Source organism: Myodes glareolus, chromosome 6 (genome assembly GCF_982192425.1).
Source record: "Myodes glareolus chromosome 6, mMyoGla1.1, whole genome shotgun sequence".
Taxonomy (NCBI): Eukaryota; Metazoa; Chordata; class Mammalia; order Rodentia; family Cricetidae; genus Myodes; species Myodes glareolus.
In genome coordinates this window covers 18,740,167-18,767,379 of record NC_142031.1, presented here as the reverse complement: position 1 = coordinate 18,767,379, position 27,213 = coordinate 18,740,167, and the positions used below count along the sequence as shown (strand labels likewise).

The following is a 27,213-nucleotide window of genomic DNA, read 5'->3' as shown; positions in this document are numbered from 1 at the left end:
CAGAGCTCATTTTGAGCAGCAAGGCTTCCATGACCTCCCCACAACAACAGTTAAGAGATCTAGGAAAGGCTGGGAGGTACCCAGAATCCAGGAATGCTTGGAAAGAGATGGGGCTTGTTGGACAAAAGAGCCATACGCAGTTCTAGTGGGAGAGCAAATGAGATTACGGGACCCTTTCTTTTCCTTCTTTCTAGATCTTGCTGGCAGCATGTGAGAACTTTTCAAGTTGATAAGTGTAACTCCAGAGGTGCTGGTCGCAGTCTGTGGACCTGCAGGGTCTAGGTCACCGGGATGAGATGTATCCATTGGCGCGACGTGAGCTTAGGCAACTTTCCTGACTCATCTGCCAGATGGAGAGCAGCAAACAAACACCCTTCTCGATGGCCTCATTAGAACTAGAATGCCAGGGTGGGGCACTTACATTCTGTGCACTGTGCTTTCTTATGAATAGTGAACCAGGCATATCTTTAATCCCATCACTGGGTGGCAGAGGCAGGTGGACCTCTGAGTTAGAGGCCAACCTGGTCTATGGAGTGAGTTCCAGGACAGCCAGGTTAAACAGAGAAACCCTGTCTTGAAAAAAAAAAATCTCTATCTGGTTTTCGTTTTATTTGTTTTTGTTTTGAGACAGAGTGTTATGTGTAACTCTGGCTGGTCTGGAGCAGGATATCATCAGATTCACAGATTCACAGGGGTGAGGGTAGAGGTGGGAGGGGTGGGGAGTGGGGTGTCCACCTGCCTCTGCCACCGGCTGAGGGAGTGGTGCACAGGCGTGCACCACTCATGGCTGATTTGCTTTCTTCTTATTTTTAAATTTACATTTATTTATGTTTTGTATGCATACATATGCATGTGTGCACACTCGCACATGCCATAGGGCACGTGTGGAGGTCAGAGGTCAACTTGACAGAATCGGTTCTCTCCCTCCACCACCATGCAGGTCCCAGGCTCAGTTCATGTGTCTCTATAGCAAACCCCTTTACGCACCGAGTCAATTCCCTAGCTCCTGTGTGGGTTCTGGTTCTGTTTGCATTTTCAGTTAGAACTAGAGAAGAAAAGCCTCTGGGCTTTAGATTTTTTTCAGTCTATAATGTTACAGCTAATGGTTGACTCCAACATTCTGTGGTTTGGTCTCTCTGGAGGCATCCCCATGGTCCAGAGCAAAGCAAGTGGTCCACCTCCTGCTTCAGCTGTATGCTACAGCAGGGGTTTCCAGGTGGCGGGTACCTGGAGGGTCATCCCAGCAGAGCGACAAACCTAGAGGCTCTGAGAAACTGCTGATGTTGACTGACGGTAGCCGTAAAAGGTCACCGGAGGTACAGAAATGGTGTCTGTGGTGATCCAGAGGAGGGAATGTCTAATAGTGAAATATAATCTGCAGTTCCCAGGGCCTTATTGCTAGCAGTTCTGCCCCTTTGCTGGGTTGCCATGGTGACCACAGCTGGCACTGCAGGGCCACCAGGATGAAGAATGGGTACTATTGATGCATCCTGACCCAAGAAGAGGTGCAGGCAGAAAGCCTTCCTAGACAGGGCATCTGGGCATGGCCTGGTACTGACATCTATGGTCTTTTGCATAGGCCAATAGCCAGAGAGTGGTGTATTTATGTGGGGGGGGGTTGGGTGGGTGAGGGGCACAAAGGACATAGCCAGTGGTTGGAATTCAGGCCTTTTCTTGGTCTGGACAGGCCAGGCTGCCTGAAGGATTCCCCTGGGCTTCCCAAGTTCAGAAACATCTCTTTTGTGCTGGGTTCCCTCCATCTTTGCTCAGTGCGTATTTAGGTTTTTGCACAGAAGCACTGGCTCTCGTGTCAAAAGAAATCCAGATGTCCACCAGTTCTTAATATGTGTGTGCACGCATGCATGTGCACAGTCATGAAAATGCACATATTTCGGTACACTTGTAGAGGTCAGAGGACCACTCTGGGGAGTCAGTTCTCTCCTGTCACCTTGTGGACAGGACCCTGGGATCTAACTCCAGTCATCAGGCCTGTGCACAGGGACCTTTCCCATTTACCCGTGCTTGTCCATAGGTTCTGATTTGGGATCTAGGGCCTCAGTCTCCTTAGCACTGAAATCCTCGAATGTGTCCAGTGCTAGAGCTCTCCAGATCCTTCTATTCTCTTTTCTGCAGAACAGACTTGGGGGTGTTAGGACTTGGGGATCAAAGACTGCCACCAACTTTGCTTTCTTTTTTCAAAATTAATTAATTTTTATTTATATACATTGTTGTTTCACCTGCATGAATGTCTATGTGAGGGTGTTGGTGCTGCCATGTAGGTGCTGGGAATTGAACCCGGGTTCTCTGGAAGAGCAACCAGTGATCTTAACCACTGAGCCATCTGTCTCTTCAGCCCCAACTTTGCTTTCTTTTGCCAGGTCCTCTCTTTCCTTTCTGGTTCCTCCTCTACGGTCAAGGAGTCGGAGAAAGGACTGGTGGGGACAGTGGAGTTCGGACTGAGGTTCAGAGGTGGTTTGTCCATGAGTCAAAGCTGTGCCCCTGCCTCTGGCGGGTCAGCTTGATGTAGGCCTTTGGATTGTGTGGATTTGGCCCATCCTGAACTAAGTTCTGACTCTGCCCCTGTTTGTGACTGCATGATCTGACATCTCCCTTCTGTTTCACCTGTACAATGGTCATGGTGATGTCCACCTACCGCTGTGTGTACGGCCAGAAGCATGAAGTCAGGGGAGCCCTGAGCGCACATGGGAACCTGTGTGGCAGATGCTGGAGGCCAGAACCTCATGTCCTGATTCACTGCTGTCATTACAGGGTCCTGGAAGGCCCTCTGCCTTTCTCCCAAACCTTCTCTTCTTAGGCTGCTCTCAGAAATCCTCTGTAATATTTTTCTTTTTCTATTTTTGTTTTGTTTTTCAAAACAGGGTTTCTCAGCCGGGCGGTGGTGGCGCATGCCTTTAATTCCAGCACTCGGGAGGCAGAGGCGGGCGGATCTTTGTGAGTTCGAGGCCAGCCTGGTCTACAAGAGCTAGTTCCAGGACAGGCACCAAAACTACAGAGAAACCCTGTCTCGAAAAACCAAAAACAAAAAAAAAAAAAAAAAAAACAGGGTTTCTCTGTCTAATTCTGGCTGTCCTGGAACTAGCTCTTTAAACCAGGCTGGCCTCAAATTCACAGAGATCCACCTACCTCTGCCTCCCAAGGGCTGAAATTAAAGGTATACGCCACCATTGCCTGGTATTTATTTATTGTTTTTTTTTCCAAGACAGGGTTTCTCTGGGTTGCCCTGGCTGATCCTGTCCTGGAACTTGATCTGTAGACCTGGTTGGCCTTGAATTCACAGAGATCCGCCTGCCTCTGCCTCCCAAGTGCTGGGATTAAAGATATAGGCCACCATGCCCAGCCCAAGATGTTATTTTGTTTTCATTTATGTATATGTGGATGTGTGCAACATCCACACCTCTACCACTTGTGAGAGGGTATCTGTGGAGGCCAGAAGAGGGTGCTGGATACCCTGGAGCTGGGAGCCTCCCAGTATGGATGCTGAGAGTCGAGCATGGGTGCTCCGTGAGAGCGCTGTGTGCTTGTAACTGTAACTACTGAGCCAGCTCTTCAGGTCCCAGACAGGGCTAATTTGATCCATGCTGAGGAATAACTGGAGAATATTTAGTCTCTGTTTCCTATAATCAAACTGCTGTGTTTCTGTAAGAACAGAAAGCTTTGTATATACAACAAAAATCCTGCGGTTCCTAACATACAAGAGTCTCGAGCATGCACCAAGGTGTTCGGGGCTGCATTTGCTGATACTGTATGGTGTGGTATGGCAAACAGTGTAAGACGCTGGTGTTGCGTGTTCAGAACCAGGGCTGCAGTGAAGTTGCTTTGTACAGTGTGGGTGAGCCCTGCCAGAGGCAACTCAGGGTCATTGTGTTTGATTTTGAATTAATGTTTGGTGATCGCATCTTTAGAATCATTTTACTGTTGCCAAATCACTTGTGGTCCTCACACTCAGTTATGTGACCCATAGCTTAAGAAGCCTTGGTGGGGACTAGAGAGATGATCCAGAAATTAAAAACACTGACGGTTCTTCCAGAGGTCCTGAGTTCAATTCCCAGCAACCACATGGTGGCTCATAACCATCCATAATGAGATCTGGTGCCTCTTCTGGCCTGAAGGGCATACATGCAAGCAGAACACTGTACACATAATAAATAAATCTTAAAAGGGGGGGACTGGAGAGATGGCTCAGAGGTTAAGAGCACTGGCTGCTCTTCTAGTGGTCCTGAGTTCAGTTCCCAGCAACCACATGATGGTTCACAATCATCTATAATGGAATCTGGTGCCCTCTTCTGGCATGAAGGCATACATGCAGGTAGAACACTGTATACTTAGTAAATAAATAAACTCTTTTAAAAATTTTTTTTAAAAAAAGGAGCCTTGGTTAGGTTGAATCAAAGTTCCAAACCTAACCTGGTGGCTCCCCTGTGTCATACATCTTTGAATCTCTAGGTTTATGTGTCAAGCTGACTGGCTTTAAGTTGGTTGAGAAAGTGTGTAGTCTTCTTGGAGTGGCTTCTATGGTCAGGCGGAAGAATGATCAGGTAGAAGAAGGTGGCCACTTTATGCTTAGAATGGGGGAGCCCAGGGAAGAGTTCAGAGGACAGCAAAACTTGTCTGTGTGTCTGTGTTTGTCTGGAGGGTGGAATTCTGAAGTCAAGGCCCTCTTACTTGGCCCCACTGAACCTTGTACACCTTGCCTTTAGGTCCTGGAAGGAGACCAGGCTATCTTGCTGAGGATCAAGAAGGCTGTGCGGGCCATCCACAGCTCTGGCCTTGGTGAGTGAGCCTGCCTGGGGTCTGGGGCCTAGGGCCTAGCCAGGCCTACAGCCAGCTCTGAGAGCCTTTCCTTGTCTGCAGGCCATGTGGAGAATGAGGAACATTACCGAGAGGCTGTGGAGGCCTTGGGGAATAGTCACCTGTCCCAGAACAGCCACGAGCTGTCCACGGGCTTCCTGAACTTGGCTGTGTTCACCCGTGAGGTGGCTGCGCTCTTCAAGAACCTGGTGAGGCTCCTGCTTCTTCCTGCCAGACTCAGGGCAAATCCAGCAGTTTGTTTCTGGGAACTGAACCCAGGGTCTTCTGCAAGAGCAGCCAGCGCCCTTAGCCGCAGAGCCATCTCCCCAGCCTGAATCCAGCCTCTGTCTTCAGAGCTGACCAGGATGAGTCAGTTGTGCCTCTCGGTCTCTGACCACCCCTGCGCTGAAGCTTCTGCACGGATCTGGCACATCCTTCCCGTTTTGTTTTGAGGCTGGTCCCACTCCCGCCGCGGCCTTCTGAATGCTGGGCTCACAGTCGTCCCCCAACGCTGCCTCAGTTTTGTCTGATTTCTAGTCTCACTTTCCCCTGCTCTACTCCACTTCACCCAGGAGCAAAGGCAGGCTGGCAACAGGGCAGGATGAGCCCCGTACAGGGTAGAGGAGTTCGGGGAAGGCACTGAGTTCAACACCCCCAGCCCTCCTCTGGCTCTTCATCTCATCCTCTCCCTGACTCTTCCACTCCCACGGCTCTCCTTTGCCTCCTGGTACCTCCCTGGACCCTGATCCCCTTGGGGCGGGGTCTCAACTTCTTGCAGGTGCAGAACCTGAACAACATCGTCTCCTTCCCACTGGACAGTCTGATGAAGGGGCAGCTAAGGGACGGGCGGCATGTGAGTGTCTGTGTGGGAGAGAGGGAGCCGCTGAGGGTAGGGGGATGTAGAGCTGGGCGGGAGAGGAGGGGCTGACACCGCGGGAGTCCTGCCTCATACTGCCCCTGGGTCAGCTGGAGGGCCTGGCATCCATGCCACGTGTAGAGTTTGGCCTGCGGTTCTGACTCCCCACCTCTACTCCCGGACTAAAGGATAGGTGAGCCTCACGTGCTTCCCAGTACTGGGACGTGGTTGTTCAGAGTACAGGCCCAGGGTCCCCAATGCCCCGGTGCTGTTCCTCCTGTACCTGGCAGCTCTGGATTCATCAGAGAGGTCCTGCGAATGGAGGGTGGCAGCGTCACCTCCCTGGGCAGTCTGCCCCACAACTCATGGGGCCGGAACTGCCCTCATCTCAAAGTGACACCAGCATGGGCACCTCCCAAACCAGACTGGTGACTTTTTTCCTCAGAAGATGTTGAGGCTGTCTAGAAGGGTGTGGATAGCTGGGCTGGCTCAGGCTCAGGCATCTGGCCCAGGTTAGCCAGGTCAGGAGTCAGCTGTGTCTTACTGGTTTGCTGTGTGACCTTAGGGAGACTTCCCAACCAGTTTGTGCCTGCGTATTCTCCCTGGTAAGAGAGTGGCCTCATATCCAGCAGGGTAAATTGGTAGGATACAATAGGGGTGGTGTTTGACCTTTATCTCCCTGCCTCATCCTACTTGGCCCATGACAAAACTCAGAGCAGAACCTGGAGGTTGACTGTGCCCCAGGCTAGAACCCACCACACCTGGCTGGTTCTTGGCAACTCTGGGGAGAAGTTGGGGTGGGCTGAGCCTCAGGAAGGGTTGGTTGGGTGTGTGCTAGTGGGTATCAGTTGGAGAACAGCTCTGGACAACATAACTTAAGAGTGGGGGGTCCCTCTCAAGGTACAGAGCATACTGTTTATTCCAGGGCTGACGGTTCCCTTTGGGCAACTTGTTCTTTTTTCAACCCCAGGACTCGAAAAAGCACCTGGAGAAGGCGTGGAAAGACTATGAAGCCAAAGTGTAAGTGACCTTGGAAGGGTGGACAGAAGGAGAGGGTGCTTGTGTTGAGGAAGTGTCACTCAGGGTCTCTGGCTCCTAGGCCAGGCCTGGCTGGCTGCTGGGAGCTCTGCTGCAGGACAGTCCCATGTGAATGGACCATGGGATGCTCCCCCCCCACCCGCCCAGTGACCTTCTAGCCTTGCGGTACCCATGTGGACAGGGACATTGCATCCTCAAGATCACTCACCCCTGAGAAGGAGGTGTTAGAGTCCAGAGGCTCAAAGAGACTGAGTTGTTAGCTCAGGGCACACAGCTGGGGCAGCAGATGGTAGTTGCGGACACTGGGTGGACATAGGAGAGAGGAGACGCTGTGGCACGCCTAGGCTTCCTGTGTGTGCCACACCATACTACAGTTCTGCCACCAGCTATGGGCCATCCCCGGGACAGAGGAGTCTGTGGCATTCTGTGGCCAGCCTTCCTAAGCAGCCTGCTTCGGTTCTCTCAGGTTCCTGTTTCAGAACCTGTATTCTTCCTTGTAAAAATGATCTTGCTTACCTTTTGCTAAAGAAAAATATATTTCTTATATATAATTTAGAAAAAATGATGAAGTTAAAAAAAAAAGAGAGAGAGGGAAAGAGAGAGAAAATTTGCTCAGTATGAGTTTACATACATTCAGTCCCAGAAACTCCAGAGGCGAGGAAGGAGGATGACTTGATCCCAGGAGTTTCAGGCCAGCCTGGACAATACAGTGAGATCCTGTCCCATTACCCACACACACAGAAAAATAAGAAAAAGGTTTAATCATCTTTAGGAGAGTATTAGGGTCATTTTGTAGGAAGTGTCTGAAAGTTCTCCGTTAGAAATTTTCTTTCTTTCTTTCTTTCTTTCTTTCTTTCTTTCTTTCTTTCTTTCTCTCTCTCTTTCTTTCTTTCTTTCTTTATGTTTTTTTTAAAGATTTTATTTATTATGTATACAATATTCTGTCTGTGTATATGCCTGCAGGCCAGAAGAGGGCGCCAGATCTCATTACAAATGGTTGTGAGCCACCCTTTCTTTATGTTTTTTGAGACAGGGTTTCTCTGTGTAGGTTTGGAGCCTCTCCTGGCACTCGCTCTGTAGACCAGGCTGGCCTCAAACTTGCAGAAATCCCCTGCCTCTGCCTCCCAAGTGCTGGAATTAAAGGCGTGCACCACTGCCACCACCTGGCCAATTTATTTATTTATTTTTACAAAACCGTATGGCACTCTAATTTCATAACTTAAAAAACAAGGTTGGGGGGTTGGGGAGATGGCTCAGTTGTGTTCACTTTGCAAGCCTGAGTGCCTGAGTTCCATCCCCAGAAGCCATGTTAAACCAAACAACAAGCAAGGTGGCGGCTCCCTCCCGTAATTCCTGCAGCATGTAAGTGGAGGCAGGAAGATCAGCTTCAAAGCCAGCTTCTGCTGCATAGCTAGCTTGAGACCGGCTTGGGATACATAAGACTCTGTCTCAGAAAAATAAAAAAATAAAAAACCAAGATGAAATAGGGAGAAGCTACTAAAGTGTAGGAGAAAAACTCTTTCCTCCCCAGAAATGAGACAGTAATATTGTTCCACCTTTTTCTTCTAGATACAGTGAACTATGTTGATAAGACTGAGATTCAAATAACCATATCATTGTGTAATCTGCTATTTTTCTTTAGAAAATATCCTGTCAGACTGGGTGTGGTTATGTATACCTATCATACTTGTATTTGGGAGGGTAAGGCAGGAGGGTTGCAAGTTTGAAGCTAGTCTGGTACATAGAGAGATGCTGCCTCAGAAACAATAGCTGGGCTTGGTGGCACATGCCTTTAATCCCAGCATTCAGGAGGCAGAGGCAGGCGGATCTGTGTGAGTTCGAGACCAGTCTCACCTATAAAACTAGGTCCAGGACAGCCAGTGCTATTCAGAAAAACCCTGTTTCTGAGAAAACAAAAACAAAACAAAACGAAGCAAACAAACAAACAAAAACAAAAGAGAGAGAGAATTAAAAAAAGAGGAGGAAGAAAATACTTGCCTATTGCACCCTGGATCCAATCCCCAGTGTAAATGGGTGTGGCTGTGGTACAGACCCCAATTCCAGAAAGAGAAGGCAGAAGGGTGAGAGGTTCAAGGTTACATACCCCTACACATAGAGTTTGAGGCTAGTCTGGGATGCATGAGACCCTGTCTAAAAAAAAAGAAGAAAAAGCCGAAATTATGACCCATTTTTCTGCATTAGTACATGTTTCCAGACAGCAATAGTTAACTGGGGCAGGGCGTGCCAACACATTCATTCTGCAATGTGTGTTTAATCTTCCCTGTCATGGAGGAAGCATCCTGTGAGCTAATATTTGCTCCAGTGCGTAATGACCACTGCAGGACGGGTTCCAAAAAGCAGGTGCTGGAGCATTTATTGCCCCTCCGTCCCCTAGAGCCATGCACACCTGTCCAGGTCCAGACTTAAAGGTCATCCCTCCTCCTCTTACAGCTGTGAACATCCTGCCTGGGATGTTCATTTTAGAGGTCCAAACATGGGCAGACCCAGGCTAGCGTTATCTGTATGAGTTGCTAAGGGAACCATGTGACTCTTCCCTTAACCTTGTAGAGCCATGTCTACCAAAGTGGACAGAATCACCTTTCCCTACAGACCTTTCCCAAGCAACTCTGTCTTTACTAACTTTTTAATAAAATTTTTTTGTAAGATTTCAAAGGTGTAGTGGCATGCAGTTTTTTTTAATATTTATTTATTTTGTATACAATATTCTGTCTGTGTGTATGCCTGCAGGCCAGAAGAGGGCACCAGACCCCATCACAGATGGTTGTGAGCCACCATGTGGTTGCTGGGAATTGAACTCAGGACCTTTGGAAGAGCAGGCAGTGCTCTTAACCTCTGAGCCATCTCTCCAGCCTGGCATGCAGTTTTGATCCCAGCACTTGGGAGGCAGAGAGAGGCTGATCTCTATGAGCTTGAAGCCAACCTGGTCTACATAACGAGTTCCAGGACAGCCAGGGCTGCACAGTGAGACCCTGGTTAAAACAAAACAAAACAAAACAAAACAAAACAAACATTTGTTTATAGAAAATACTATTCCATTGACAAGATATGGGCTGCCTGGGGTTAGTGATGCACTGTTGATGTGGCCCTGACTAGGACCGTATTTGAGTGGCACATCATGGTGACTATGCGTTCCTTTCCATGGGGGTTCCAGGTGTTGCCAGATGTTAGTAAACTGTAAGATACTACAGTTCTTAGTTCAACCCATATGTTCTACAGTTCAACCCATATGCAAAGCCAGTCCAGGCATTAGGATGGCCCATATTGCTAACACCATCTGAATCCCTCTGGAGCCCATGGAAAGAGGGCACTGTCTCTACCTTGGGCTGCTGGCATGCCAAGTCCTGTGCCACCCTAGGACCATGTTTACCAGACTGATACATACATACATAATACATACATATACATACATTCATACACACACACACACAGCTCTGTTTCCTCATCTATAAAATGGCACAGTTTTACAGTACATTTAACATACCCGGCGCTGGGCTGGAGAGATGACTCAGTGGTTAAGAGCACTTGTTCCTCTTGCAGAGGACATGGATTTGATGCCCAGTACCTAGATGATGGCTCACAACCATCTGTAACAACCTTCAGTACCAGAGGATCTGATGCCCTCTTCTCAGGTACCAGGCACACATATGGTATACATGCATATACACAGGCAAAGCACTTATACACGTACAATTAAATAGATCTAAAATCAAAAGTATCCCATCTCTCTGTGCCAGATCTGGGATCAGAATAATGGGAAGTGCCTGAGAAGCAGAAACCCAGACCCCTGTCCTTCTTAGCATTGCCCTGACTAGATTTTTTTCTTTCTTAATATTTATTTTTATTTTATATGTATGTGCCCCGGTGAGTGTCTCTGCACCGTGCCCATGCAGTGCCTGTGGAGACCATCAGATGCCCCTGGAACTGGAATCACAGATGGTTGTGAGCCTCCATGTGGTTTCTGGGACTCGAACCCAGGACCAGTGCTCTTAACCACTGGGCTATCTCTCCAGCCCCCAACCTGTGATCTTGAACATCTCACTTTTCCTGGGTTTCAGCTTTATCACTCTGATTGTAGATTCTAACAAAGACAGTGTGGCTGTCTGCGTATGGTGGGTACCAAGATGGTGGAGTGGAGCTAAGCCACTGGGTTGGTCACCCACTGTGCCCAATACAGTGCTGCCCTCTGGGTGCTACACTAGATAGATCTGGATTCAAATCCCACCTCTGCCAGTTAATAGCCATGTGACTTGGACAAGCCTTAAGCTTCTCATCCGTACAATGGGGTAGCGTCCTGCCTCGTGTGCTTATCACTTTAGTGTGTGAAGCCCTGATACAAAGTCAGTGTGTAAAGATAGCCGTCAGGTTGGGGGTGCAGCTCAGTTGGTAGAGTGATCGCCAAGCACACACAGAGACCTGGGCTCATTCCCTGGTGTGATGTAGAAAACCTGGTGTGATGCACACTTACACTCTCAGCATTTGGGAGGTGGATGCTGGAAGATCAGAAGGTCAAGATGATCTTCTGAGACATAGTGAGGCCAGATTGGGTTACGTAAGACCCCTTTTCTGAGGAAAGTAAATGAGGAAGAATCACACTTAACGCTTTGGAAGAGCTTCCTTGGTGCCCGGAGCTGGGAAGACTCCTTACACCATTACCAGATTTGTTGTCCCAGCAAGAGAAGGCACAGCTGTCACCCACCCCATCCATAGATAGTAAATAAATAAATAAAGTCACCCCAGGTCCAGGGCCCTGCCTTGTTGTATCTTGCTGGTTTATATGACAAGAAGAGAAGTGATTCAACAAATAATGGAAACAAGAGTGACCAAGGTGTGGTAGCATCCACACAGGGCAGGGCGTGCAGGCAGTTCGATTTGACGAAGGGGGGGTAGTGAGGGAGGTGTGCAGGAGACTTGGCGTCACCACCTAGCTCAGGGCCTTCAGGTTGGCAGGTGCACAGTGTGCCTTTAGTCTTATTTCCCTCTCCTTCCTCACTACACTTGGATACCTGTCTTTGCCTCTCAGAGTAACATTGTGAAAGTAACAGGCTTTCAGAGCTTTGACTAAGAAGGTCTGTGAGCTCATGAGAACCAAGGTTCTGCTGGTCCTCTAACATACACATATTCTAAGTCCCTTAGCTAATCCAAACTCGTCACCCTTGGTCCCACCATCTTCATCATCTCTGACATAAAGTCTCGAACCCCTTCCTCTTGTTATAACTTAAAGACCAGGAAGCCTAACTGGTGGGAACCAGGCCTACTGTGGTCCTACCTCCCCATTGCCATCGCCTCGGGCAATGCCACATCCCTGTCCATCTCTGCATAGCTCCCTGAGCCCTCCACCTCAATGTATCCCATGTTCTTGCCCTCCTGCCCAGGCCTAGCTTCCTCCAAGCTGGGGTGTCAGGGCTTCCAGTCCAGCATAGACATCTCTTTCTAAGTTATCGTGACAAGGTCTCTCTTTTACTCTCCTGCCTCAGCTTTGATTTGTGTCTTTTTCCTCCGTGACCCCCTGGACTCCCCAGACCTACCCCACCGTCTGTTGTTGCCCGTCCAGGCACACAGATGGCACAGGGATGGGCTTTGTTCCCACACTCGTGGGCCCATAGCAGGGATGGTGGGTGGGATAAGGGTTGGTGACGCTTGTTCAAATGTTTCTTTCTTTATGACTTAGGGCCAAGCTGGAGAAGGAGAGGGATCGAGCCAGGATCACAGGGGGAAGCCATGGGGAGCTGTCCCAGGACACGCAGCGAGAGCGGCGGGTCTTCCAGCTGCACATGTGTGAGGTGAGGTGTGACCCCCAGTGAGGATGGGTTAGGTGTGTTTCCTGTTTGCCTCTTCCAGACCCTCAAGGCGTCAGCCACAGGCCCTAGGGCTGGCCAGCTGGGCTGTAGGATGTGACCAAGGTTCAGTGGAGGCTCAGAGGATTAGCCCTGGGCTGGGGAACAAAACCCCTGTCACCAGGATCTGGCTTACATCACGCTTCTTATCCTGTCTTCTGCCAGTACCTTGTCAAAGCTAGAGAGAGTCAGGTGAAGCAAGGTCCAGACTTCCTGCAGAGCCTCATCAAGTTCTTCCACGCCCAGCACAAGTAAGTATCTCCCCGCCTCAGCCTTTAATGCACCCCTCTGGGATTTGAGACCCTCCAGGTCTCTGTGTGCCTGGACCTCGTGAGCAACGCTTCCATCACACAGATGCTGCTGCATAAAGCTTTCACTGTGGTTCAGACACTAGGATTGAGCATAGTGATCCCCCCAGTCCCCCCAATACCCCTGGAGCAGGGAGCAGATACAGCATTTAAGCATTTATTCATGTATATGTGGGGATATAGATATGAATATATATATATATATATATTCTTTTTTTCAAGACAGGGTTTCTCTGTGTAGTGTTGGCTGTCTGGAACTAGTTCTGTAGGCCAGGCTGGCCTCGAACTCAGAGATCTGCCTGCTTCTGACTCCCAAGTGCTAGAATTAAAGGTGTGCCCCACCACCGCCCAGCTATTTAGCCATATTTTATAGATGAGGAAACTGAGTCCCACTTACTAAGTTGCCAGGGCTAGTCAGTGAGATCTGAACCCAGAGAGTCTCTCTGCATGCCTGCTCTCACCTTCAGGCAGCATGCCCAAGGGTGCTTGTGGGGACCTTCTCCACCTTCTGGCCTCATCTACATTTCCATCCCTCCCTGGTCCCCGTGTTTGGCCTCTGGCCTTCCTTAGCTTCTTCCAAGATGGCTGGAAAGCAGCTCAGAGCCTGTCCCCCTTCATCGACAAGCTGGCAGCCTCGGTCCATGTGGTAAGTCTAGCCTGTCCCTCAGTTGTGTTCAACCCCGTGTCCTTTTGGGAAGCTGGAAGTGTGGAGAGCGGGCTCCCAACACAGAGTGAAACACTGGCCCAGTGTGCTGCGTCAGGCTCTACCCTGCAATGTCCCCTCACTGGCCACGGGTCCTGTCCTCTGCCCATAGCTTCGGCAAGCTCAGGAGGAGGAGCTGCACAAGCTGACCCAGCTCCGCGACTCCCTCCGAGGGATGCTGCATCTGGAGAGCAGAGAGGTCAGGCCCTGAATCATTCTAAAAGAGATACCTGACCCATCCTCCTCACCCTGGCATACAGAGGGAGGGAAGGAGGGAGAGAAGCCCCCAAGTGTCCCCCGAGGAGCAGTGCAGCACGGGGCTCTTCCCTCCCAGACACCCTGAAGTCTCCTTTGCATGTCTGAGGTGCAGGAGCACCCAAACCGGAAGAACTCAGGGGGCGGCTACAGCATCCACCAGCACCAAGGCAACAAGCAGTTTGGGACTGAGAAGGTGGGCTTCCTGTACAAGAAAAGCGATGGGTGAGTGACTCAGAGAGCTCAAGCAACTTCCCCAAAGACACACAGGTCGGACATGCAGGTTAGAGAAGATGCTCCAGTAACTATTCTTGTATTCCTGTGGACCATTTTGCACAGTCTGATGGTATACAGTTATCAAAGGACAACTGGGCATGTGGCTCTTCGCTAAAGGTCACTAAAGGTTATTCTTCAAAAGTTGTAGCAACAGGGCCATCCGTGGCACGTGCCTTTAATCCCAGCATTTGGGAAGCTGAGGCAGAGGATATCTATGTGTTTGATATCTAGCAGCAGTTAAGATTTACTTACCAAGCAGTTAAGATTTACTTAACCTCAGCGATTAAGAGCACTGCCTGCTCTTCCAAAGGTCCTGAGTTCAATTCCCAGCAACCACATGGTGGCTCACAACCATCTGTGATGGGGTCTGATGCCCTCTTCTGGCCTGCAGGCATACACACAGACAGAATATTGTGTACATAATAAATAAATAAATATTTTAAAAAAGATATTTACTTACCAAGTCCTTAAGCCAGGTGGTGGTGGCGGCACACAGCTTTAATTCTAGTGCTCAGGAGGCAGAGGCAGGCAGATTTCAGTGAGTTCAAGGCCAGCCTGCTCTACAAGAGCTAGTTCCAGGACAGGCTCCAAAGCAGCACAGAGAAACCCTGTCTTGAAAAACAAAAACAAAACAAAACAAAAAACCCAAAGAAAAGAAAAAAGAAAGAAAGACTTACGAAGCACTTAATATGTCTTCATTCTTGCCCTCTATACAATATACTGTGGATACCTACAAATATGCCTAGAAATGAAAACATCAGGGCTGCAGAGGTGGCTCAGAGGTTAAGAGCACTGACTGCTTTTCCGGAGGTCCTGAGTTCAATTCTCAGCAACCACATGATGGTTCATATCTCTCTTTAATGAGAGCTGGTGCCCTCTTCTGGTGTTCAGGCAGAACACTAAATACATAATAAATAAATCTGAAAGAAAGAAAGAAAGAAAGAAAGAAAGAAAGAAAGAAAGAAAGAAAGAAAGAAAGAGAAAGAAAACTATGCCTTGCTTCCTGGTGTTAATTTTTCATTTTAGAAAGTAAAAATTTAGAAAAACCAGTAAGATGACTTAGAGCAGTGGTTCTCAACCTGTGGGTCCCGACCCCTTTGGGCCGTGGGTCTCAGCCTTTCTAATTGTGCTTTTCTTTAACACGGTTCCTCAGATTGTGATGACCCAACCATTTCCCTTGCTACTTCATAACTATAACTTTGCTACTGTTACGCATTGTCATATGTAATATAAATATCTGGTATGCAGGTAGTCTTAGATCACTCCTGTAAAAGGGTCATTCAACCCCCAAAGAGTCGCAACCCACAGGTTGAGAACTGCTACTTTTTCACAGGGTCACCTAAGAACATAAAAAAAAAAACATATTTATATTATGATTCATAATAGTAGCAAAATTAGTTATGAAATAACAATCAAAATAATTTTATGGTTGGGGTCACCACAACATGAAGAAGTGTTAACAGGTCACAACATTGGGAAGGTTGGGAGTCACTGGCTTAGAGGGTAAGGGTGTTTACTGTCATGCTTGGCCACCTAAGCTCAGGCCCTGGGATCCACACGGTAGAAAGAGAACTGAACATCTTAGTTACTTTTCTGTTGCTGCGAAGAGATGCCATGACCACGGCAACTTATGGAAGAAAGAGTTTACAGGGGTTTGTGGTCCCAGAGGGAGAGTCCATCACCATCGTGCAGGGAGCATGGCAGCAGCATCAGATCTTCCTGCCAAGCACGAGGCAGAAGAAGAGCGTACAGGAGATGGCATGGGTTTACCCCTCAGTGACGCCTCCCAATCCTTCCCAAACAGTTCTACCCACTGGGGGCCAGGTATTCAGACATGAACCTGTGTGGACTGTTCTCATTCAGACCACCACCCTGACTCCCTCGGGCTGTCCTCTGCCCCCATGTGTGTGCTCTGGCATGCTCGCACACAAAGTAAGTAAGGCGGTAAGCTGTGTTTCCTCCATCAGGCTAGAAGTTCTCAGGGTACTAGAGCCATATTGACCCTCTAGAATAGGAACTTGAAGTTTGAGGCTTCCCCCCTCATACTGGAGGCATCCTGAGGGCCGGAAGCCGTGAAGCACTGTGATGGGAACGGAAGAAGTCATGGATTCTACTCTCTGATGCAGGGGAATGAGGTGTGAGCCACTGGTCACTGTTTCTCTGTCCTTCTGTGCTTTAGGATTCGAAGAGTCTGGCAAAAGAGGAAGTGTGGAGTCAAATATGGCTGCCTGACCATCTCACACAGCATGGTGAGGCCTCTTGAGGGTTCTGAGCAGACAGATGCCAAGCTCTGTCCAGTGTTAGAGATCCCTGCTAGGAGGAGGGACGGTATCCAAAGAGCCTCCTTAGAATCCTTATCCCTCCCCTGGAGGGACAGGACTTTCTTGATTATTTAGTAGACAAAGAAACAAAGGATTCAGAGGCCCAGGGGGTAACATATGTGTCCTCCACTCTCAAATCCCCACAGATCAACCGGCCCCCAGTAAAGCTGACCCTGTTGACGTGCCAAGTGAGGCCAAACCCTGAGGAGAAAACGTGCTTCGACCTGGTGACCCGTGAGTAGTCTGTGCCAACCCCACACTGCCCAGTGCTTCCTCCTGAGAGGCTGCAGCCAGGGCTCTGTATTCAGTCCCACTAAGTAGCCAAAGGCTACCACTGCATACCCAGGACTCCAAGGGCCAGAGACTTTACAGGGTTTCACCTCCCATCCCTCTGAACATGAAAACACATGCTGGGAAGGAGCTGACCTTTCAGGCCAGGAATGTAGCTGACACTGCCTGGCAAGCCTGGAGCTCTGACTTCCGTGATGAGAACCACATAAAACTAGGCACAGTGCTGCACACCTGTAATTCCAACGTGGAGGATCAGAAGTTTAAGGGAATCCTCAGTTACATGGGAAGTTTTAAGCTAGCCTGGGCTACATGAGATCCTGCCTCATTTTTTTTAAAGCTATTGTCTTCAGAGAACCCTCTTGGAAGGAATGGGACCCAAGGCTTTAAGGTGGGGGTCTGGTTGTCCAGAGGAGAGAGGCATACATAGAGACCCTCAGAAGCCCCGACCTGCTGTAGGGAATCTAGGGCTGTGGGAGGAGAGTGTTTGCATTTAGCCTTGAGAGACACAGATTGTAGCATTTATGAAAAAGGAGGGACTTTAAGGTGGGGGTTAACAGGGTGGGAAGCATGAAAGCAGAACACGGACTCCCCCCATCAGTCTTACAAAGGACTTCACATAGTAGTGAGAGGCAAGGCCTGGACCTCTTCTAGGTCTGGACCTTGTTCCCCGTAGTCGGGACTGTGGGGGTCTGGAAGCAGGGTGCTGTATAGTTAAAGCCATAGACAAAACAGCTTGGGATCCGGTGGGGCGAGGTGAAGAGGAGAAGTAGGAAGCAAAGAAACTAGAATGGGGTGGCAGCTGGAGGTAAGGGCCATGCTGTGCTTGAGCGGGGCATAAGAGGTGTGCTAAGCACTGACCCTGGATCCACGGCCTCATGCAGAGAGCCTTGCTGGGGTCCTACTTCGGAGATGACTTCTGGAGGCGGTGGCACTTCGGGCCTGATCTCGGGGCACACAGGTGTTTGTCCTGGGGAAGGCCTGCAGGATCGGTGGCCTTGATGGCCTTTTTTCTACCCCACAGATAACCGCACATACCACTTCCATGCGGAGGACGAGCTAGAGTGTGAGGCGTGAGTGCCGGCTCTGGGCCCGCAGTGGTGGGGGCAGCGCATGGGGTAGGGAGCTCAGTCCCCCGACCCGGCCTCCTGTCCCCAATACGCCTACCATCTGCACAGGTGGGTGTCGGTGCTGCAGAACAGCAAGGATGAAGCGCTGAGTAGCGCCTTTAATGGGGAGCCCAGTGGCGGCCAGTGGTCTTGGGGTAGTGCCAGATTGGATTCTGAGCCCCAGGACCTCACCAAGATGCTGGTCGCTGAGGTGAAAAGCAGGCCGGGGAACGACCATTGTTGCGACTGTGGGGCTTCAGGTCAGTGGTGGGGAAGGTTTGGTGGGAGGGTGGGAGGTATGGAGAAGGGACTCTGGGCTGGAGGCTTTAGCTGCGCTCCTTGCTCCCCTGCAGACCCCACATGGCTCAGCACCAACCTGGGTGTGCTCACCTGCATCCAGTGCTCCGGGGTCCACCGCGAGCTGGGCGTGCGCTTTTCTCGCATACAGTCCCTCACCTTGGACCTCCTAGGCCCCTCAGAGCTGCTGGTGAGAGCAGGGTCAAGGGTCAGAGAGAATGCTAGGGGTGTGGGGTGGGACTCGGGGGACTGGAGCTTGGCTAACTGGGAATGAATCTGAAGCAACCAGAGTGGGGTTGGTAGGGCGGCACATGGGGAACTATGGGGAAGGACTGGACTTCGGAGACTGGACCTCGCCAGGGGCTCTGTCCTAGCACCCAATTTTACCTGCTGACTTGATACCCTGTGCTGTGCCTCCAGCTCGCCTTGAACATTGGAAACTCCCACTTCAATGAAATCATGGAGGCCCGTCTGCCCTCCCATGGCAGCCCTAAACCCTCTGCTGAGAGTGACATGTAAGGAAGGTCTCAGAAGGTGGGGTTTGCTAGCTCCCCAGTTCCCAGGGTCTGAGAGAAGTCTGGGGTCAGAAGGTTGGAGAGAAGGGTACCCTCTGACCTGGAAGTCGCCAGGACACTAGATTCTCCTGGAGGGTGGTTCCAGAAGTTACTATGTGGACAAACTTCTGAGGACCCGTGGTTGTCTGTTGTCTGGGTAGGAGCAGCCGCAGGAACTACATTGTGGCCAAGTATGTGGAACACAGGTTTGCACGCCAGTCCACACCTGATCCCCAAAGACTAAGAACAGCCATCTGCAGCAGGGACCTCCTGTCTGTACTGGAGGCCTTTGCCAATGGGCAGGACTTCGGACAGCTACTGCCAGGGCCTGACGGGCAGGTGAGAGGCCCTCCCAGGGCCACTTTTAACCCACCTGCTCTCACATGCTCCCCAGCCCTCCTCTAAGACCAGATGTCACAGTCTTCTACCATCTGCTCAGATCTCACACATTAAATGGGAAAGAGAATAATAGCTCCAGCCAAGCAGACCTAGGTCAGAATCCCTGCTGTATCTTTTCTTAGCTCTGCGACCCAGGGTAGTTAGTTAACTTCTCTGAGTCCTAACATGGGTTAACAATCGCCTTGGAAGTGGAAATGGGCAGGTCTGATTAGAGTGTGAAAGCCCCTGTATTTTGGAGATCCATTCATGAGGGAGGAAGGATTTCAGAATGATCCCGTCAGCAGGAGTGACTGTGACTGATTGGACATTTAAAAACTGACACTGGAGAGATACTTCAGTGTTTAAGAGCACTGGCTGCTCTTCCAGAGGCCCGGGTTCAATTCCCAGTATTCACATGGTGGCTCACAACCATCTGTAACTCCAGTGCCCCCTTCTGGTCTCCATGGGCACCATATGCATGTGGTACACAGATATACAGGCAAAACATTCATGCCTGTGAAATTGGGAGGGGGGGGATGTACGCAGTCTTTTCAAAACAAAACAACTGGATGTCGCTGACTGGGGGTGTAGCATCTGTGATGGAGCACAGTGAACCTAACCTGTGAGGCCCCGAGTTAGCCCGCAGCACGGGAGGAGGTAGAGCAGGATGTTTCTGAACTGTACGTCCGAAATCGTCACAGGCCACCTAGTGAACAGTAAGGGCATAGCACTTAAGTGAGGTGGGAAGTAGGACCTGGGTAAGGTGGGCAGCATGTTTAGCAGGTGACCTCCCAAAGAGTCCTTGGTGAGGAAGTAGGACAAAAGCAGAACCCCAGCCCGATGAGGATTTGGGAACACCTTCTCCTTGGGCAGAGGAGGAACCACTGACTGCCTGGGCTTTCTCAGGCTTCCCTAATGTGAGGATCTATCCATAGGGTCTTGTCTTTTGGGGTTTCTGACCCCTTCATAATCAGAGATGCTGGGGCAACAAGGGTTCATGGGGGAAGCACCAGGTTGAGGGCAGGTGACAGGGGAAACTCAGGCATGTATGTGTGTGTCTGTATGTTCAGGCACCCGGAGAGCTCGCCCTGCACTTGGCCATCAGAGTCGCCAGCCAGGCTTCCCTGCCCCTAGTGGACTTCCTCATCCAGAATGGGTGAGAGCCCGTCTGCCATCAGCAGCCTCCCTGTTCCCCCACCCCCTCCTTGTCCCTCAATCTTTCCCTGGGACTCTGACCCCCTTACCTGCTTGTTTCCCTCCCCAAACCTCCCTGCTACGCTCTCTTTCTAGTGGCCACTTGGATGCCAAGGCCGCAGATGGAAACACCGCCCTGCACTGCGCGGCGCTCCACGGCCAGCTGGACTGTCTCAAACTTCTGCTGAAAGGGAGAGCTCCCGTGGGGGCAGGTGCGGCCCGAGGCCCCTCCAGACTCCTTCACAGACCCGAGCACTGGCAGCAGGCATATTCCTACTCCTGACTTGCTTCTGCGCTCCTTTGTGGCCTCAGGGGTGGGGCTGTCATTCATTTCTAAGGCCTCAGCTTCCTCTCCTGTCCAAATGGGAGTGTCACAGAGCTAGTGAGCCCTCCAAAAGGTGTGGATGGAGCAAACGAAATCCTATCTGTATCTGCGTACAGTGATAGGAGGGTTCCCTGCTTACCATACAACATGTGTCTGGTCCCATGACATGTGAGCCATACTGCTAATCAGTGAATCCTCAAAGCCTGGTCAGATAGTTTCAAGTATCATATTCATTTTATAGATGAGACAGTTAAGACCCAGAGAGGTTAAGTAGGTCACCTAAGGCTGCACAGCTAGGAATTCAGAGAGCCAGTTTTTTCATACCCAGACAATCTGATTCTGAGGTCCATAGAGACCTCAAAGCTGCCTTAATTCTTGACCATGGTCCCTGGATTTCCCCTTCACAGCAAATGATGCTGGAGAAACAGCTCTGGACATAGCCAGGAAGAAACAGCACAAGGGATGCGAAGAACTGGTGAGTCTGAGGGCAGAGGCCGCCCTCTAACCCTTCCTCCCCCATGCTGGCCCTCTGACATGGTGAGCCTTGGCTTTTGGCAGCTGGAGCAGGCACAGGCAGGGACCCTCGCCTTCCATCTCCACGTGGACTATCCATGGGGACATTCCATGGGCCATGGCTTTGACAGTGAGGAGGAGGAGGAAGAAAAGGTAGGCCCAGCCCTTCAGCTCTGGGTGGCATCAGACAAGAGCCTTACTGGGCCTGTTTGGGAAGGGGCAAGCTGAGCTGTGGAAACCAAGATGGCCTTTCCCCACAGCACTGTCCTGTGAAGCCCCCAGCTCAGGCCTGCTGGGGCAGTGGGAGGTTGGACATCAGTAACAAGACGTATGAGACCATTGCTAGCCCAGGACCAGCCACCTCTCAGAGCCAGAGCGAGGACAGTCCCCCACCCCTGCCCATCAAAAGCTCTTCTAGGACCATACACCCAGGGCGAGCTGGACATTCCAATGGAGGTATGGTTGGCTGCCCAGAAGTATTGCGAACATGCCGTTTATTGAGAGACTGCTGCGTGGAGTACTGTGCTGGGCATGCATGCTGTATGCCAGAGCTAAGTGTGGTAGCACATGCCTGTAATCCCAGCTACGAGGAGCTGGGAGCAGGAAGATCAGGAGTTCAAGGTCAGCTAGGCTCAGTGAGACCCTGTCTGAAAACAACAGAGCCTATGGAGGCAAGCCCACCCCGCCATCAAGGTTCCCTTAGGCCATCCTCTCCTTCAGGTAAAGGGAGAGATGTTAAGTGACATGCTTAATCTGCCACCATTTGTGAAGCTTCTACTGTGCGATTCCAGCCCAGGTTGGGCTTTCTGGGATTCTTCAGTGCTTCAGTTAACCAAAAAGACACGTGTTTGTGGAGCATGCCCTGTGTGAGCCTAGTGAAGGGATGGAGCCTCGGAAGCAGTCAGTCATAACGTGAGGCTCCACATACTATAAGTGCTAATCCCAGGAGACCCAGGTTTGGTCCTCGGCAGAGTGCTCTCCCAGTACTGAGCAGAGCCTGGCTGTGCTCTTAGACTTGTGTATTGGATGAATGGAGCTTGCTGCAGGAGGCCAGGAAAGAGATAATGGGGAGGGTAGCTCCTGCTGGAGCTGGCGGTGGGTTGGGAGGGCTCCCTGAAGGAGGTAATGCCTAACCTGAGCTTGGGGGCTAGGCAGAAATGCCCAGGCTGAGGAGAGCGGGTAGACCCTACTAAATGAGAGTGCTGGGTGGCGCAGGGGCTGGGGAGCTGCGAGACAACCATGATGGAGCCATGAAGCCAAAGTCAGCTTTGACGCTGAACAAAGAGGAAAGCATTTCTTTTTTTAAAAGATTTATTTATGTATATGGTTGACATATTTGCATGGATGCCTGCGAGATCCTCTGGAAGAGCAGCCAGTGCTCTTAACCGCTGAACCATCTCTCCAGCCCCACATTTCTATGTTCTTATCACAGGGGAGCAATTAAAAAACAAACGTCACTTTGTGGTTCTAGATCGCTCTGACACCCCCAGTCTGAGGTCAGAGTCTCCTGAGGCCTCAGAGAACCCAAACAGCCCAGCGTCTTTCTTATCCAGCCTCACCGGCTCTGTGGAACCTGGGAGGTTGAGCCAAGCCCCGCCTAGCCCTGAAGAAGGCCTCCAGGAGACACCAGGCACCTCCCGACCTGGGCCAGCATCTGGGACCACCCCTCCTGAGGTGTACCTCCCCGTCAAGTTCAGGTTGGTATTGGCCTAGCTGTGCTGCTCAGTATGCCTCCTGACCACTTTGAGCATGCGTTGGCTTCTCTGCCTTTGAACAGTATCTGTCTGTAGTCTGGGTCACAGTCTCACTTAGGACCCAAGGTGTAGGCTGCACCTGGGTGGAGTCTTACCTCTTCCTCTTCCTACCACCTGCTTTTTGGTTTTGGTTTGTTTTGGTTATCTTTTTATCTGAGACAGGGTTTCTCTATGTAACAGCCTTGGCTGTTCTGGAACTCGCTCTTTAGACTAGGCTGGCCTCGAACTCACAGAGCTCCACCTGCCTCTGCCTCCTGCATGCTGGGATCTACCACCTGCTTTTAAGTTTAGCCAGGAGAGCCAAGGAGGAGCCTGGGCTTGGGCTGCTGAAGTTGGTGGGAGAAGGAAAAGCTTAGCCTTACCTGCAGAGACCCTTCTTAAACCCTCATGAAATCTTCACCTGTCAATCCAACTGCCTCGCTTCTCTGCAAACCCTTTTTGTCTAGACTTGAGTCTGGGGAGAAGTAGACTTGCGGGCATCCTTAGAGCCCTCTGCAGAGGGATCAGTTCCAGACCTCCAGGGCCTGTGATGATCCAGCCTCGGGGCCTGGTAGACTCTGGGTCCCCTTTCCTACCACCTCAGCCTTTTCTGTCTACCCAGGTCCCTCTGAGGGGCTCTGGACAGCTGGGTGACTTTGGCCATCCCTGCCTTCCAGCTCGGAGAGCACTCGGTCCTACAGACGGGGAGGTCGGATCCTGGAGGATGGTCCCTCTGCCTGGCATCCTCTGTCTAGAAGGAACATTCCGGTAAGAGCACTGGGTGTGTGCTTTGAAGCATAGGTTCCCGTGTTGTAGAACTGGTCAAGAGCAGGCACAGAGGGGAGGATGCCCTCCCTCGATGATGGCAACACTATGGACCAAGATGGCCACTGTTAAGCTGGTGCACCTCCCTGCTTTAGCCCAGGACTGCGTGCATCTGAGTGAAGCCTACCTAGAGCCATTTCCCAGAGGAGACACAAAAGGCTCTTTAACTGTGTCTGCTTCATCCTTCTTTTCCCAGGTCGTCCTTGTGGAAGGAGATGGCTCAAAGACCGGGGCTCTCGCGGCAAGTTCTCTGCAACTTTTGCACGACTAGCTCCTTGCTGACCCCTCTGCATGGCCCCACACTGGACCCCAAAATTCAAAGCTGGGACTTGAGCCCACAGAACTGGACTGTGCCCCTGCCAAGGACACTGACCCTTCTGTGTTGGCGCTGATGTAGATCTGAGGATGAGGATGCCTGGACTGGGTTCAGTTATCCAGCCAGTCAGTCCTTGCCAGACCAGGACCATTTCTCCCTATGAGGATGGGACCCACTTGCTATCTTTCACATCCGGGCACTGTCTTGTGGTCTAGTATTTCCCGTGATGATTCCAGCTCTGTGTCCAGACCTTTGCTAGGTACTATGGATGCCACATGAATAAGACAAGCATCCCACAGGTATGGTCCCTTGCTGGAAAGCTGTTCTCAAGAACTGACTTGGAATGAGCAGATCCTAAAGAAGGAAGATTGCTTCTGAGCCCCCAGGGTCAGCTTTTGTACATCTCAGAGCCATTCTTTTATTCATCTCTAATAAAGGATTCTCGGGGGAAGGACGGATCCTGCTGGTTCATTTATGGGTTCTAAAGAGTAATAGGAAAATGAAGGACTCTTAGGACTTGGGGTTCTTCCCCTGGCTCTGGTGAGGGACAGGGCTGGTAAGGAGGAGTGGTCACAGTATGAGCAGGGACATTTGGTGTGGCAAACATTTGCAGCTGGAGGGCGCATCCCCGAGGTCAGGGATAACCTCCTCAAGCACACTGTCTTTGTCTGTTTGTGTTGCTGTTTAATAGAATGCTGGAGGCTGGGCACTTTCTACAGCAAAAGGCTTTATTTGGCTTAGGATTCTGGCAATTAGAAAAGTCCAAACGGCATGTCATGAACAGCCGGTGAAAGGCCCCCTGGCTGTCACAACATCGCAGAGAGGTGGAAAGCAAACACTATGTGTAGTGGTTTCAATTGGCTTTATAGTAGCTCACTTTTGTCAGAACTCACTTGCTCTGAGAGACAGACCTCAACGCCCCCCCACTAGTTACCTCCCACTAGGCTCCACCCCTTAAAGGCTCGGTCATCACTCAACATTGCCACATCAGGCAGGAATCAAGCCTCTGGCCTGTAAGAAAACACACTCAAACCATAGCCGCGTGGTAACGGTCATCCCTCTGGCAATAGCCAATCCAAAATGTCAGCACTAAGCCTGAGAACTGCTGGTGTGTGCAGGAAAGCACACTGGGCTGGAGTGTGAGGACCTCACGTTTGGACTCTCCTCTCCCGTGGTTCCCTGATTGCTTCCAGATGATGAGTCGGCCAAGTTAGTGAGGTGACCCCCAGGAGCATAACGAGGGTAGAGAAGCGAAAAAGGAGGTCACCAAATGCTAGAGGAGAACAAGGACAAAGTTGTGGAGAATCTGTTTGCCACACAAGCACGAGGACATGAGTTCAGATCCCCAGAATTCATGCAAAAAGTCAGGCATGTACTGTACTCTCGTACTCCTGGCTCTGTGGAGGCAGATTCTAGGGGATCCCTGCTGCTTACTGACCAGCCCCAAGTTCAGTGAGAGACCCTGACTCAAAAGATAAAGTGGCTAGCATTTGAGAAAAGCGTCCATCAATGACTGGTCACCACATGTACCCATACACACGCACACAAAAGCATAAAGGATGCTGGCACATTGGCACACATCTGTAATTCCAGCATCTGAAGGCCGAGGCAAGAGCATAGTGAGTTAGGAAATACCTTCAATCTGTCCCTCTGAGAGTAAAGAATGGGGTGCTTACCACCAATGCTGGGCCCCTCTTGGGGTATCAATTCCCTGCCTGCCCCCAAAACTCAAAGGGAGATATGCCAAGTAGCAGCTGTGTGTCAGGATTGCGTGCAGGTGAGCTCCCAGGTGGGCAGAGGGGACATAATGGGTACCAGCAGTGCTGGCTCCACTCCGGGAGAATATCAATGATCCCACCTCCTGAGCTTTCATTTGCATAGTAAGGTTGGACGTGTTTATTCGGGTCCTTCATACTTGTGTTGGCCAAGAAGCCTCCCAGGAGCTCTAATCAAGAAAAACCTGGCTTGGGCAACTAGATGCTACCCACCCCCTCCTTTCCCCCACCTTCCTTCTCCACATCCCTATGCTGCAGCCACTGACTTCTCAGTTCCTCCACCGCGGACATGCCAGGGACCCTCCCATCCCTAAGCTTTGTACATTGAGTTCTCCAGAGGGCTGGCTGTCTTGCTCTGGATGCCAGAACCACCTGGAGCACAGGTGCTCAGTAAATAGAATAAACACGCGTGGCCTCCTCAATGGCACAAACCCCCTCTTTCTCCCACCAAACTCCCACCCTGCCCCTTACGGCAATAGATTTCACTTCTTGAGAGGGGATGGCACCCAGCTGGGCCTTTCAAGCGCCCTCTTCCGCGCCGGCCCCACCGCAGCTGTGGGGAATGCAGTTCTTTTCAATCCTTGTTTTGCCCAGTCGGCTGCAGTGAGGTCTTTCTTGCTAGTTGATTGGACGAGTTTGTTGGGGGAAAAAAAAACACAAACAAGCAAAAAAACCATCATTGATCGTCACCACACAGCAGCAGTTGGGAGACAGGTGTCCACAACAGGCTACCTCTGGTCCAGACCTGGTTCTCTGAGGTTCTCTCAAAAAGTTGGGGGATTTCAGTTTTCCCGATCCTCACACACTGTGGGCCCTCTTCTGCTCTCCATCCAGATCAGAGACCCTGGCAGGAAAGTCATTTTCTAGGTCTGCAGGGGACTCTTGTAAGACCTTTCTACCGGAGAGTACGTGTGCACAGCTGAGTGGGAGGCACACTTACTCCGTCCACCCCAAATTTCTCTTCCAAGCCCACCCCTTGCACACTGCAGTAAGAATCACCCAAAGCTTGGTCTCTCAGAGCATGATTGCGCCCCAGGACTTGAGAGTTTGTTAGAAACACATTAAACTATACTGCGGCCGGCTGGCCGGCAAAAGGCTCCAAGCATACCTCCCGAGAAGAGGCTGGAGACGGAAGCACACCACAGGCCTTGGGTACACGAAGGAGCCTAAGTTAGGGCAGGGCTGACTTCAGGATGCGATGAATGTACCAACTTCTCTCGGCTTGGGCATAGCCACGAAACTAAGTCCTCCTTCTGGGAGATGCAAAGACCCAGGAGCTCAGAACTTCCCGCAGCTGCACTCACACTCCAGGAGAAGCCTCATGCCCAAATGTCCCTGCAGCCCGGGGCACCCTTAAGAGGGTCGGAAAGGAAAAGCCCCTTTTCCCAGCCTGGTCCTTCCCCCAAAGGTGCGACCCGCCTGGCTCGTGCAATCTTTGCCCGGGCAGTCCTTGAAGTCTATATTTAGTGCCCGCCACCCCTCCCC

The 27,213-nt window shown here is 50.8% G+C and overlaps 1 protein-coding gene and 1 long non-coding RNA gene across 3 annotated transcripts in view; one reads left to right on the top strand and one right to left on the bottom strand.

Moving 5' to 3' along the window:
• Positions 1 to 24,404, top strand: part of Asap3 (ArfGAP with SH3 domain, ankyrin repeat and PH domain 3) — a 41,394-nt gene extending 16,990 nt beyond the window's left edge. Inside the window, exons 2-25 of one of the 2 annotated variants that reach the window (XM_085690485.2) lie at positions 4,719 to 4,791; positions 4,873 to 5,018; positions 5,588 to 5,662; positions 6,636 to 6,685; positions 12,393 to 12,504; positions 12,724 to 12,809; positions 13,437 to 13,512; positions 13,682 to 13,768; positions 13,940 to 14,049; positions 16,280 to 16,349; positions 16,568 to 16,655; positions 17,734 to 17,782; positions 17,888 to 18,078; positions 18,172 to 18,305; positions 18,536 to 18,630; positions 18,831 to 19,008; positions 20,118 to 20,203; positions 20,338 to 20,453; positions 20,974 to 21,041; positions 21,125 to 21,232; positions 21,340 to 21,535; positions 22,512 to 22,776; positions 23,490 to 23,580; positions 23,834 to 24,404. In XM_085690485.2, the coding sequence (XP_085546611.2) occupies positions 4,719 to 4,791; positions 4,873 to 5,018; positions 5,588 to 5,662; positions 6,636 to 6,685; positions 12,393 to 12,504; positions 12,724 to 12,809; positions 13,437 to 13,512; positions 13,682 to 13,768; positions 13,940 to 14,049; positions 16,280 to 16,349; positions 16,568 to 16,655; positions 17,734 to 17,782; positions 17,888 to 18,078; positions 18,172 to 18,305; positions 18,536 to 18,630; positions 18,831 to 19,008; positions 20,118 to 20,203; positions 20,338 to 20,453; positions 20,974 to 21,041; positions 21,125 to 21,232; positions 21,340 to 21,535; positions 22,512 to 22,776; positions 23,490 to 23,580; positions 23,834 to 23,908 (2,625 nt within the window). In that variant the 3' untranslated portion in view covers positions 23,909 to 24,404. The remainder of the gene's footprint in view (positions 1 to 4,718; positions 4,792 to 4,872; positions 5,019 to 5,587; positions 5,663 to 6,635; positions 6,686 to 12,392; positions 12,505 to 12,723; positions 12,810 to 13,436; positions 13,513 to 13,681; positions 13,769 to 13,939; positions 14,050 to 16,279; positions 16,350 to 16,567; positions 16,656 to 17,733; positions 17,783 to 17,887; positions 18,079 to 18,171; positions 18,306 to 18,535; positions 18,631 to 18,830; positions 19,009 to 20,117; positions 20,204 to 20,337; positions 20,454 to 20,973; positions 21,042 to 21,124; positions 21,233 to 21,339; positions 21,536 to 22,511; positions 22,777 to 23,489; positions 23,581 to 23,833) is intronic. The other variant, XM_048443243.3, reaches the window with a different exon arrangement.
• A 256-nt stretch (positions 24,405 to 24,660) lies between these two features.
• Positions 24,661 to 27,156, bottom strand: LOC146894116 (uncharacterized). Its single transcript, XR_015738057.1, has 2 exons — positions 26,474 to 27,156; positions 24,661 to 26,346 (listed from the first exon to the last, which is right to left on the bottom strand). It is a non-coding gene; the product is annotated as an uncharacterized LOC146894116 (long non-coding RNA).
• Between the last annotated feature and the right edge of the window lie 57 nt (positions 27,157 to 27,213).